Source organism: Anguilla anguilla, chromosome 8 (genome assembly GCF_013347855.1).
Source record: "Anguilla anguilla isolate fAngAng1 chromosome 8, fAngAng1.pri, whole genome shotgun sequence".
Taxonomy (NCBI): Eukaryota; Metazoa; Chordata; class Actinopteri; order Anguilliformes; family Anguillidae; genus Anguilla; species Anguilla anguilla.
The window spans coordinates 44681982-44694339 of record NC_049208.1 but is presented as its reverse complement, the minus strand read 5'-3'; the positions used below and the strand labels follow the sequence as shown (position 1 = coordinate 44694339).

Here is a 12358-nt window from a genome sequence, read left to right as displayed (position 1 = left end):
CATCTTTATTTACATCTCACAACATCTTACGCCACATTTACATCTCACACCACTTATTTATATCTCATGCCATCAGTTCACATATTAGCTTTACAGTCATTTCATTTTAATTCATGAGGTTCCAAATAGGGCTGAAAGCATGTTTCTCCTGTCTTTCCTGTCTCTCTCTACAAGCTGTATGGTCTGCTGACCTCCTGGTCATGACCCATTTCTTGACATACTTTGTTGGGTTCCAAACCTCTAATGGTGGACCCACTATGTTGATAAACATTAGGCAGGAAACATTCTGTACCTTCAGCTGAGTGCGAAGTGGTGAGACAACAGTGTTCATGACAGAAAATCCTCGTTCACATTCGGCTGTGATTACAACCATTGTATCAGCTGCTTGTTTCAGTTTTAAGAGTCCCTCCCTGGGTGTCATATCTGGATTCTGTTTAAAGTCCCTGAAGGCTTGCTTTACACTAGAGTAACTTATTTTGAAACAATCACAGAGTTCTCTTACTTCGAGCTCTCCATAGAGCAATGGCACTGGAGTAGGCCAGGTTTTAGGTGAAAGCACATTCAGCTTTTCAAAAAGTTCAAGTTCATCCTTTGGGACCATCCTTGAGATCATGCTGTTGCTCAGTTCATGGAAAAACTTCTTAGGTTCAATGAGTTTTTGCTTGGCATTTGTTTTAACCAACACGCCTTTAAAAGTGCCATTCTCAACAGCTTGAGAGGCAATTTGATAGTGTGGCCCTGGTGTCTCCTTCATAACTGAAAAAACTTCATACTGCCTTTTTACCATATTGACAGCATCTGACAGATGGACATTCCTGTCCTGCAATGACTCTGACAAGTCTTTTAGCTCTTCTAAAGCATCAAACATAAGTCCAAGATTTTTAATAAAATCTGTGGAGGCCAGTTTTGCTGAGAGCCCTTCATACATGCATCTCTCAGCAGAGCTCCTTCTTTCATCTTTACCAGCACATGACAAATGTTGGTGCAAAGCACTGTACATGTTCCACACAGCTTCAACAGTTCTGTAGGAAGAAGCCACCCATCTCACATTTAAAACACGGCCTATCTTGCGCAACTGTGCACCCACTGCTGATGCTGCTTGATCCAGCTCTCTGAGATTTTTAGGAGATTGACTATAGAGACAATACAGCTTGTCTAAGAAACTGGTAAAGTGGTTTGTCTCTACACAGCTCTTTACAGCATCTCCTACAGAAAGTTCTAACCTGTGATTTAAACAGTGCCAGCCAACTATATCTGGATATTTGGCTTTTAACTTGACATAAACCCCTGACTTCTTACCCAACATCACTGATGCCCCGTCTGAGCAAAACCCAAGAAGGCATTCCTTAAGAAATTCATCATCTAAACTATTGTGCGTGAGGCACTTGAGCAATGAATCAGTTATGCCATCTGCTGTTGTCTGGTCCAGTTCAATGACATCCAAAAAAAAAGTAAGTGGGTCTGAATTTTGTACAGATGCTCTAATATATACAACTAAACAACATTTCTTGCTAAGTGTTGTACTTTCATCGATCAGAATGGACACTTTGGGTATTGTACACTTGATGCTTGCCATCAGGGCTCGTTTCATTTCTTTTGAAATGAAATGGACAATATCTGTGCATGTAACATTGCTATGAAGGACTCTTCCCATATTAAGTCCATTAACACGTTGTAAGTCTATGAGAGCAGGGTGGTCGGTGTATGGGCGATTGTTTTTTGCAACATAATATGCCATTCTGAAAACCTTTTCAGTGGTGCTTAGTAGTTCCTGCTGTGCTGGAATCTGAAACTGGCATCTAACGGGTTTTCTGCTTGTTTCTGACAAATTGACTCAGCCAGTTTATGACTGTGAGATGTTTTGTGGTCATATAGCTTTTTTCTCAGTGATTTCATTTGTTTTTCTTTTGTTTCCATATGGAGTGACATTGCCATTTTTCCATTCAGAAGAAAATGTATGTTTGTTGGACCCTGACCTTAACACCCCTGGTGAACCAGCATCTCTACAAATCTCACACCCTAGCGCCTTATTTGACATAAATATGAATGGAAATTTTGTCTTGAAGTGTTCAAATTGTGAAAAAGTCCAACAAACTTGCAGCTGTGCTGCTACGGTCACTGCTAATGGCTGTACTGCCACTACTGGTTGCTGTGCCTGTGCTGCTGCTACTGCTGTTGCTGAGGGCTGTGCTGCTGCTGCTGCTGCTGCTGGGGGCTGTGCCTGTCCTGCTGTTACTGCTGTTGCTGAGGGCTGTGCTGCTGCTGCTGCTGCTGTTGCTGAGGGCTGTGCTGCTGCTACTTCTGTTGCTGTTGCTGAGGGCTGTGCTGCTGCTACTGCTGTTGCTGAGGGCTGTGCTGCTGCTGTTGCTGAGGCCTGTGCTGCTGCTACTGCTGTTGCTGTTGCTGAGCGCTGTGCTGCTGCTACTGCTATTGCTGAGGGCTGTGCTGCTGCTACTGCTGTTGCTGTTGCTAAGCGCTGTGCTGCTGCTACTGCTGTTGCTGAGGGCTGTGCTGCTACTACTGCTGTTGCTGAGGGCTGTGCTGCTGCTACTTCTGTTGCTGTTGCTGAGGGCTGTGCTGCTGCTGCTACTGCTGTTGCTGAGGGCTGTGCTGGTGCTACTGCTGCAAAGTTCACATTTATATCAGCCATGGCCTCTTTTCCATCATACTTTAAATGCATACACCTGCTAACAGACATCCAGTATACTACTGTGAAAATAACCAACAAAATACTTGTTAATTATGGCCAAATTATTAACTATGTTCATTTTGGTGCACTTTTATCCTATTACAACAATTTCTGTCATGTCTAGGAAAAAAAATATCTGTACAGTTTATGCTAAAACATGCAGTTAGAGTAGATGTGCAATGGAGCACTTATAACGAAGAGAGAACACAATAGCATTAGTTAAACATGTTTTTGATTATGAAAAATTACTTATTCTACACATGACTTTGGGCTTTAATATCGTCATTGTCTACATTCCTATTCAGCATTATTTTTTTATTATATTTTATTATTTTTTTAAGCAAGACGACCACACTTACCAAAAAAGAAATCTTTTAAGGTCCTCTTCCTCTTCATTGTTAAAACTGACTGTTCATTAAGCCTCTGAATGAATTAACACAATTAGCTTAGCTAACCAAAAAGCTGCCAGTTATCCAAGTTACTCAGATATCTTCCACTTATTGTACAAACGTAAACTCATCGTGTTCCGAACAAAACACGGGGAAGCGGCCGCTTCCACAAGAAGTTAACGTCCGTTCAACGTTAGTTTTTCTCATGAGGAATGTGGCTCATAGGTTTAGGCTTTACTGGCTGCTAAAGTTAGCTTAATTTCAGCTGATTTACACAGTTTCTGATGTGATGCCTGCCTGAGAAGCTAAAAACAGCCATTTCAGTTCACCAAGGCAACACACAGCTAATCCTGCTTAACAGACAGCTTAGTAAATACACATAAAATGTTAGCTAACTCAGAATTGAACTTCTGAAACTTACCGAGGAGAAAAACAATTTGACAGAATCGGAATGTTCGAGACGAATGCGATTCGCGCCATTACAAACTCGGTTTGCGTGATGGCGTGCGGGCGCACGCGCGTTTGATGACGTCTGATAATTGTTACAAGCTCATTGTTTACATAGTTTTGGGTGTAGAATTTGACTCAAATGTCTTTATTTGTTGTCTAGAGAATTATACATCAAGACTTACATGCTATTACATTTACTGGGAGATTTAAAAAATACAAGTGTGATATGATGATATGATATTGAAGGAGACGGAGCTCAGCTCTGGCAAGGTGCAATTTGGAAGTGAGGAGGCGGAGCTCAGCTCCGGTGGGCTCCGGCCCAATTTAACCCCTGCCTACGCCATAATCTATAGACATGGTCTGGGCAGGCAGGTGGCAAATGGTGCAAATGACAGGGTAGACTGTCCCAAAAATTCCAAGGAGCTGCCAAAATTGCACTACACCATGCGATACTGACTGACACACCGCCAGCAGCGGCTCCCCTCCCACTTCGGCACATGGCGGGTTACATATTACCAAACTGCACAGGTGCTTTAAAATATACGGTAAAAATACACTTTCATCAGTGTGACGGCTCGCAACCCACCTGGAAAATAGAGCCCGAAGTGTTAACAGTCAGCTATGGATCTGAGTGCTCACATTTACCACCAGATGGTGGTAGTGTGAATAACAAGTAGTTTTTGTGGAAAAATAAATAAATAAAGTGAGAGAAAATGCTAGTATTTGAGTGCCACACAGCAGTGCAAAACAGCAACATTGCATCACTTTTAAAGTCAGAGAATAAGTACATAACCATAACGTCAGGACTCTCAGGTTTTTCTGGTTCCTGCTAGAAGCACTGAACATAGGTCAGGAGCCATAGGTTCTCTGCTGATGGTCTTACCTTGACATGCTGGGACAGGAGAGTCCCAAGCATAATATCCATGTGGAGTCTTTCGGCATACAGCTGTACTCTTTCCAATTAGCCTGTATCCACGGTCACAGGTCCAGCGCACCAGGCTGTTGAGTTGGCCCCCAGTCTGGCTGATGATAGAGCCGTGTGGAGGAGATTCAGGCGTGCTGCAGTACAGCGCTGCAGAGAGGGTCAGAAACATCAAAAATTCCTCTCACATCCTCTGATTTTCTCAACCCCATGCATATAGTCTCCAGCTGTACAATTACCAGTTTGGAAGCACTGCTGAATTCCAAACAATCATGTACATTGGTTTTAATTATCTTCTAAAGAAGTGTTCATATTGTGCTTATTGTACTATACTGTAAACAGCTGTACTAACCAACTGGAAGAATTTAGAATTGCACGAAGAATGAAGAATTCTAAGACAAAGCTAATTACAATGAGCCAAATCTGCATCGTGTTAGTAAGTTTCAGGAAAAACTTATTAAAGAAATGAAACACATGTTCAACAACCTAATTAGGAGGCTACTGATTCACCGCAGTCTTTTATTTGATAAAAAATACCTCTTCTATGAATTTGTTTGCAATATAGCACAATAAGCACAATACGAACATGGAAATTGTATTCTTTATGCCACGCAAACCTATTTCTGGCATAATGTGGATTAAGAGGGTAATTAATCTCTAAATATGGAAAGAACATAATTAATAAAAATTAACAGCTTAAAATTTTAGGATTGCCATTGTAGTTGGAACGAAAACCAGCTTCCACATGGGGGCCCCAGGACCAAGTTTGGGAATTGTGACAATGGGGAAGAAGTTACCACTTCACACTTAGCTAGTTTTAACTAGTGTTGTTTTCGGCTCTGTAGAGGGGAGTCAAACTGGGACCCAGAAAAGGCTGGCATTTGAATGAACCTGCAGGCTGAGACTCATCCTGGACGTCAAAGAACCCAGAGCCGTGTGCTAAAACAATAAGTTACTCGGACTTCCTCGGGATGAGCAGGCCATTGGGCCTCTGGAATGTTGCCATCTGGACACAACTAAGGTAAGGGGAACTGGTCTCTTTGTCTATGGTTGTGGGGGTCATTAAGGGTAAAAAGATCATCAGACCTCTGGCAAAATGGTGGGGCAACTGCCCTTGACAGTACTGCAGTGCCCTTATGTGGGCCCCTCTGCCATTACACTTTTTATTTCTTTTCTGGATCTGGACTCTAAACCATCTGTTTATCATATTCAAAAACCCTGTAAAACCTTACAAACCATGCACATGTTTTCATTGAATTACTGTATTATGCCAGGTTAATTTATGGCAATGCCGCCCAGACCAAACGCGGGATTTGGCTTAAAAGGAAGGGAGACAAAGCAATCGAGGAAGATCGTAAACGACTTCCCACATTGCACATACTCTGTGCTCTGTGTGTAGATGGACAAGGAAGATCGTAATCGACTTCCCACATTGCGCATACTCTGTGCTCTGTGTGTAGCTAGATAAGGAAGATCGTAACCGGCTTCCCACACTGCACTGTGTTCTTTGCGTAGCTGAACAGGGAAGATCGCAATCGACTTCCCACAATGCGCAGACTCTGTAATTTTGTATGTAGCTAAACAGGCTGGGTAAGAATTATTTTCTCTGTATTTATGTCTTTAAACCTTATAATTGATTGTGAATTTGAAGCTAATGACCTACCTGCCTGTTCAATAAATTCTTCTTATTTTTAACTTGCGTGGTCTTCATGACTCTAATCCATTTTATTTTCTTTTCAGCCGAAATTCCGATTAAATACTCAGGGGGACAATTATGACTAGGACCTACTGATCAGGGGTCTAGTACAGCGAACGTCTTTAGTGAGGTCTTCAAGTTAGATAGGCGACCATGATCTGCCCGCTAACGGGATTGGTGGTATTGGTTCTGGTGTTTTGGCTTAAGAGGACCCATGGGCGTTATACGCCGGTTCTTGTCAAATCCGCCTTAAGGAGCCCGATAGATACGCACTGTCCTGGGCTCATAACTATCTATGCACAAAGGAAGGCATGTATTATGGTGGTCCGCCTCCTACCCTCTGGGGGCTTCACCGAACTGAGATTTAACAATAGTGCTAAACCCGGGAGCATATATTGAGGAATGATGGCACAAGATAGAGTCGAGTGTAACCACTCCCAAGTTCCATGTATAGTTAAACCTAAATTTTAAATTATAATTTAATATGGAGTCAGATTATCACGAGGGTAAAACCTAGTAACTGTTACGCTTACTTGCTGTGGTCATGGATATATTTGATGTGTTGTTCCCCGCATTTGTGAATATTCTGATGCTCCCATTGGAATATTGACAGTCTGGCGACAGATCAGATATATCTCTGATGACAGCATAGCTCCGTTTGCGAACGGAGAGTAACCAGAATGCTACCGATCCGTTTCAGGCCAGTCTTAAGCGGGATATGAAGCAGCGCCTTCATATCTGACCAGCGGCGACGGAACCAGTGCATTCTTAAGTGTAATTGTGCCCTGTTCTTACGAACAGAGGAAAAATAACCAACATCTCCGTTTTGACTCACACCAGCCAAAGGAAAACACGCGGTGCCTTCCCCTCCAGCTACAAACCCTCATTGGTCTAGCTCTGAGGTGTTTACAGCTCCAATGAAACTGGAATCATCTTAGGTCATGTCGGTTTTTGTAGTAGAACCGATACTCAATATTCTTTTGCTTCTAAGGCCGGTTTTTCTTCTCACATCTTTCACTTTTATGAATGAAAATGTGCACATTAATTTTTATTGTGTAAGAGAGAGTGCTACTGTATTTCTGTCTTGTGTTAACGTGTATGAGATTCTTTTTTTTTCTTTAGTTGGTTATACTTAAAGGTCCAGGAACCTGGATTAAAATTGTGCTTATATTCCCCAGAAGTGACAATTGTCTTCTTAATATTTGTAATTGTAATAAACACTATTTGATTATTGAGACCTGTTCATTAGACAAGGACAGGGTGGGTGTGTATTCTGTGCTCATTAACATTCATATTCCTAAGACACGTCATATGTAAACTATTCTTCCTCACTAGCTACAGTAGGTTAGAGCTGGTTAGAGCAGACTGTCGCATGCAGTAGGTAACCATACACTACCAAAAAAACAAAAGAAAGCAACATAAACTATGCCTTTTTTACTACCGTATATTGTTAAGCCTAAAGATCATTCAATGTGTAATAACATTGTAACAATGAGATGTATGTTAACATTAGGCTCTATAGCAGTCTCAAACTCCAGAAGGCTACTTACCAATGCACTATATTTTTGCATTGGGCAAAAATGGGCAAATACTAGCAATACAGGTCATTGTAATATTGCAGTGCCCATGGGCTCCAGTAATAAAACCCATTCATTGTACGTCTTTACATTTTTGGGAAAAGTAAAAAGTGTATTGCTTTCTTCACATCCAAAGAAGGTGCAATGCTTAGGCATTTTCAACTTAACTTACTGTGGAGGGGTGGTGTGGTTAGGGTGCCATTTGCAGGTAGAGAGGGAGTGGTTTAGCTGGCCTGCAACCATGGCTGTTCGCAATTACGATGATTGGTAATTGTTTATATGCTCTGCCTGCAGTGAGACCGGGGCGCTAGAATGAGAGATGCACGTGGGAGCAATGTGCTGTTGAATCCCCTCCCATACCGTGTGTGTTTTGTTTTGTTTATGTACCTGTGTATACGTAACCAACCCACAATAAAACCAGTGTGCGTCCCAGAACTGCGGATTGTGTGGTTTGTGGGGCGAAGGACTGCAGAACTTCTTACACTTAACTTACCCACACAAAAATGGTAAGTGCATCATTTACATATTACAAGTAGAAAGGATTTCACTGGACTAATGGTTTTTATGTAACTAACACCCAGTTAACCCCACTCACTAAAAAAAACCTGGTGTTTAGCCAAGGGAGAAAGCAAGCCAATTTCGGCACAGGCTTTTATACGTTTTTTTTGTTTGTTGTTGTTGCCAAAATTGTTGTAAAATATTTCTTGGTCATTTATAAATGCAAAAAATATTTAAACAACACATCAGCAAAGAATTCCCTGATTTAAATTTCCTGGACCTTTAAGAGTATTTTGTGAAAGCTTACTTACCTGTTCTTTTTATGGCGTCTGCAGGAAAGTTAGTGGGGTAAAGGTGCGTGCACCTGTACGTGCTGCAGATATTACCACATGAGCTGGGATCAAATCCCACAGAGGGATTTCTGTAAGGGTTTCTTGCAATAAGTGCTACTAGTGCAGTGGAACATTTGTGTTGTACGAATATGATTTTGCTTGGACACAATTCATTTTATTAAATTTTTATTTAAAAAATGGTATGGTATGAATGGACTGTTGCATTGTTAGACAGGGAATGTCATTATTTTCTACCCAAGTGTGAGAGGGCATGGTTTGCTCCATTTTGGTCCAGGACTGGAGCTTTACCATTATAAACCAGGGAGCAGTAATCTCAGGGGAGGATTGGGAAAAAAGCAAGTAAATGACAATTGTAACACTCAGTTGAGCCCTAATTATTGTGGCAGTTATTTTTTGTTTTACCTAGCAGTTATTTTCTACTTTTAAATTATTTTTATATAAATTATTATTTTTTAAATTCTTTGTTCCTTTTTTCCAAGTTCCCTGTAAATATTATCTTGCACCATCTGCTGCATGGCTGTAAATAAAACCAATAAAATGTCAATAAAGTAGTTTTTCTACAGGCACCAAATTATGTGCTGTCACACTCAGTGATGGCAACACGTTTCTTCAGTGATGGCAGTAAAATTATTCAAATGTATTTCACTAAAGAAAATATTAGAACACATGCTTTTACTGTATATGTAAATATTTATCTGCTTGTGTCCAGATAAACTAGCAAGCACGGTTTTAAAAGAACTCTAAATGCAAAAACAGAGGTTGTTAAATTAGTTCAGCTTGAGAAATCACAAATAAAGAAATTGATATCAGCACCCTTACACTGAAGTGATTGTTATATAATATTAAATTTGTATGTAAATTTGTATTTGTATGTAATTTGTTGGAAGCTGCCATATAACAATTCGAATTTGGCATGCCAAGGAAAAGAAACAGAAAGCTGAAGAAGCGCTCTCCCCAGTGGACGAACAAAGCCATACTGGAGAGTTTGAGAAAAAAACAAAACTGTATAAGATATATAAAGATTACAGCACTGAGAGTAATAAGGCTGAACACAGTAATATTGCTAAGGTTTAAAAAGAACGACGAGAAGCCAACAGGCTCTTTGAAAGGTAAATTGACCAAGATGCAAAAAGTAATCCTAAACGTTTCTATCAATACTGTAGTAGGAAAATGAAAGTCAAAGAGGATAACAGGTGCATCACAAATGGAGAAGGAGCATTGCTTTCTAAGAGTAAAGATATTGCTGATGCCTTAAATAGTTATTTTGTTGAGAGTTTTACTAGAGAATAGGTTACTAACAGGCTGGAAGGCATATTCAATGCTCAGAATGTCTTTGCAGATATCGAGATAGGGGATATAGAAGTGTTAGATAAATTACATAGGCCCTGATGGCATATACCCAAGGGTACTAAAGGAGTTAAGTGAGATCATTTTTAAACCACTGGCATGTATTTTTTTATGTCTTTAGAAACTGGAGAAATACAGAATGACTGGAAACAGGGTATTGTAATACCAATATATAAGAAAGGGGACCGTACTGATTCAGGAAACTACAGGCCTGTCAGTTTAACTTGCATCACATGTAGAATACTTGAATCTATCATTAGAGACAAACTAGAATTACTTCTTGAAAATAACAACATCCTAAGGGGTAGCCAACATGGTTTTTGCAAGGGAAGGTCATGCCTGACAAACCTTTTGACATTCTTCGAGGAAGCTACCAAGTGTCTGGATGGGAGCAGGGCTTATGATATTATACACTCACCGGCCACCTTATTAGGTACACCTATTCTGGGATAGAACACTAATGGTAGTAGTAGGAGGGATCTTATCTGAGCAGGGTATTGTGGGAAGTGGAGTTCCACAGGGATCGGTGCTGGGTCCAGATGTTACAAAACTGGGAGGTTTAGCCAACAGTTTGGAATCTACTAAAGTAATCCAAGAAGATTTAAACAGAATCCAGAAGTGGGCAAAAACCTGGCAAATGAAATTCAAATGTAAAGTTCTACATGTGGGGAATAAAAACATAGGGCAGAATTACTTTATGGATGGTACAAAATTAGAATCTGCACATGTAGAAAAAGACTTGGGAGTAATAGTTGATCAAAGCCTATCAGGGTCTGGTCAATGTGCTGTAGCAGTAAAAAAAGCCAACAGAATGCTGGAATACATAGCCAGGAGTATTGAGTATAAATCTAAGGAGATCATACTCACCCTATACAATACCCTTGTCAGACCACATTTAGAGTATTGTGTGCAGTTCTTGAGACAGTACTACAAGAAAGACATAGAGGCACTGGAAAAGGTCCAAAGACGGGCAACCAGATTGATTCTGGGTATAAAAGATAAGTGTTATGAGGAAAGGCTTGGACTTTGATTGGGGCTTTTAAATTCATAAAGGGGAACAACAAAGTAAACTAGAAGAGATTCTTCAGGTTGAGTTCTGTTAGTAGAACTCAGGGACATTAGTAAAAGGTAAATTCCATACAGACATTAGGAAGAATGTTTTCATGCAGAGGGTAGTCAATATGTGGAATATTCTGCCAGGTCACAGAGTGGAGGCAGAGACTCCGGGGATTGATACGGCGTTAGATACTATCTAATCTGTAGGTAATCAGAACACTAATTTAGTCAGGAAAATGGCAAGCATTGTTATGTTACCTTATCTTAAAACAGGAAATAGCTTTTATAATTTCAGTTAAAATAAAAAATATGTATCACTAAATTTAAGAAGGGGATTATCAGGGAATCGCACTCCTCAGCCTCCCTGGGAAATTCTATGCCAAGCTACTGGAAAGGAGGCTTCGGCCGATAGTTGAACCTCAGATTCAGGAGGAACAATGCGGGCTTCGTCCAGGCCACGGAACAACAGAGCAGCTTTTTACCCTCTCACAGATATTTGAAGGGGCATGGGAGTTTGCTTATCCAGTCTACATGTGTTTTGTGGATTTGGAGAAGGCATATGACTGTGTGCCCCGGGATATCTTGTGGGAGGTGCTGTGGGAGTATAGGGTGCCAGAGTCACTGTGGCATGCCATTTTGTCCCTGTATACTCACAGTGAAAGCTGTGTTTGCATTCTCTGCATTAAGTCAAGCTCGTTCAAAGTGGGTGTCGGACTCTGCCAAGGGTGCGCTTTGTCTCCCCTCTAGTTCGTGGTATTCATGGACAGAATTTCAAGGTGCAGCCGAGGTATGGAGTGTGTCCAGTTTGGGGACATAGGTGTGGCATCTATGCTGTTTGCAGATAACGTCGTTCTCTTGGCCTCATCATACTGTGACCTTCCATGCCCACTAGAGCGGTTTGCAGTTGAGTGTGATGTGGTCGGGATGAAGATCAGCACCTCCAAGTCTGTGGCCATGGTCCTCTTCTGGAAAAAGATGGTTTGCCCACTTCAAGTAAGGGAGGAGCAACTGCCTCAGGTGGAGGAGTTCAAGCATCTTGGGGTCTCATTCATGAGTGAGGGAAAAAGGGATTCGGAGATCGACAGCCGTCTAGGTGCAGCGGCCACAGTAATGCGGGCATTGTATCGGATGGTGGTGGTGAAGAAGGAACTGAGCCGAAAGGCAAAGCTCTCGATTCACCAGTCAATTTTTGTCTCTCACCATTGGTCACAAGCTATGGGTAGTGACTGAAAGAGTGAGATCGCGAATACAAGTACCCGAAATGGGGTTTCTCCGTAGGGTGACAGGGCTTATTCCCCTTGATAGGGTGAGGAGCTCAGCTATCCAGGAGGACCTCAAAGTAGAACCACTGCTCCTCCGCATTGAAAGGAGTCAAGGTGGT

At 41.3% G+C, this 12358-nt stretch overlaps 1 protein-coding gene and 1 long non-coding RNA gene across 10 annotated transcripts in view; both read right to left on the bottom strand.

The window, feature by feature from the left end:
* Positions 1-12358, bottom strand: part of csmd3b (CUB and Sushi multiple domains 3b) — a 938142-nt gene that overhangs the window by 187222 nt on the left and 738562 nt on the right. For all 9 annotated transcript variants that reach the window (XM_035430384.1, XM_035430386.1, XM_035430391.1 and 6 more), the window contains one exon: positions 4412-4600. In XM_035430384.1, the coding sequence (XP_035286275.1) occupies positions 4412-4600 (189 nt within the window). The remainder of the gene's footprint in view (positions 1-4411; positions 4601-12358) is intronic.
* LOC118234079 lies at positions 3028-3554 on the bottom strand. The gene is made up of 2 exons (XR_004766622.1): positions 3500-3554; positions 3028-3112 (listed from the first exon to the last, which is right to left on the bottom strand). It is a non-coding gene; the product is annotated as an uncharacterized LOC118234079 (long non-coding RNA).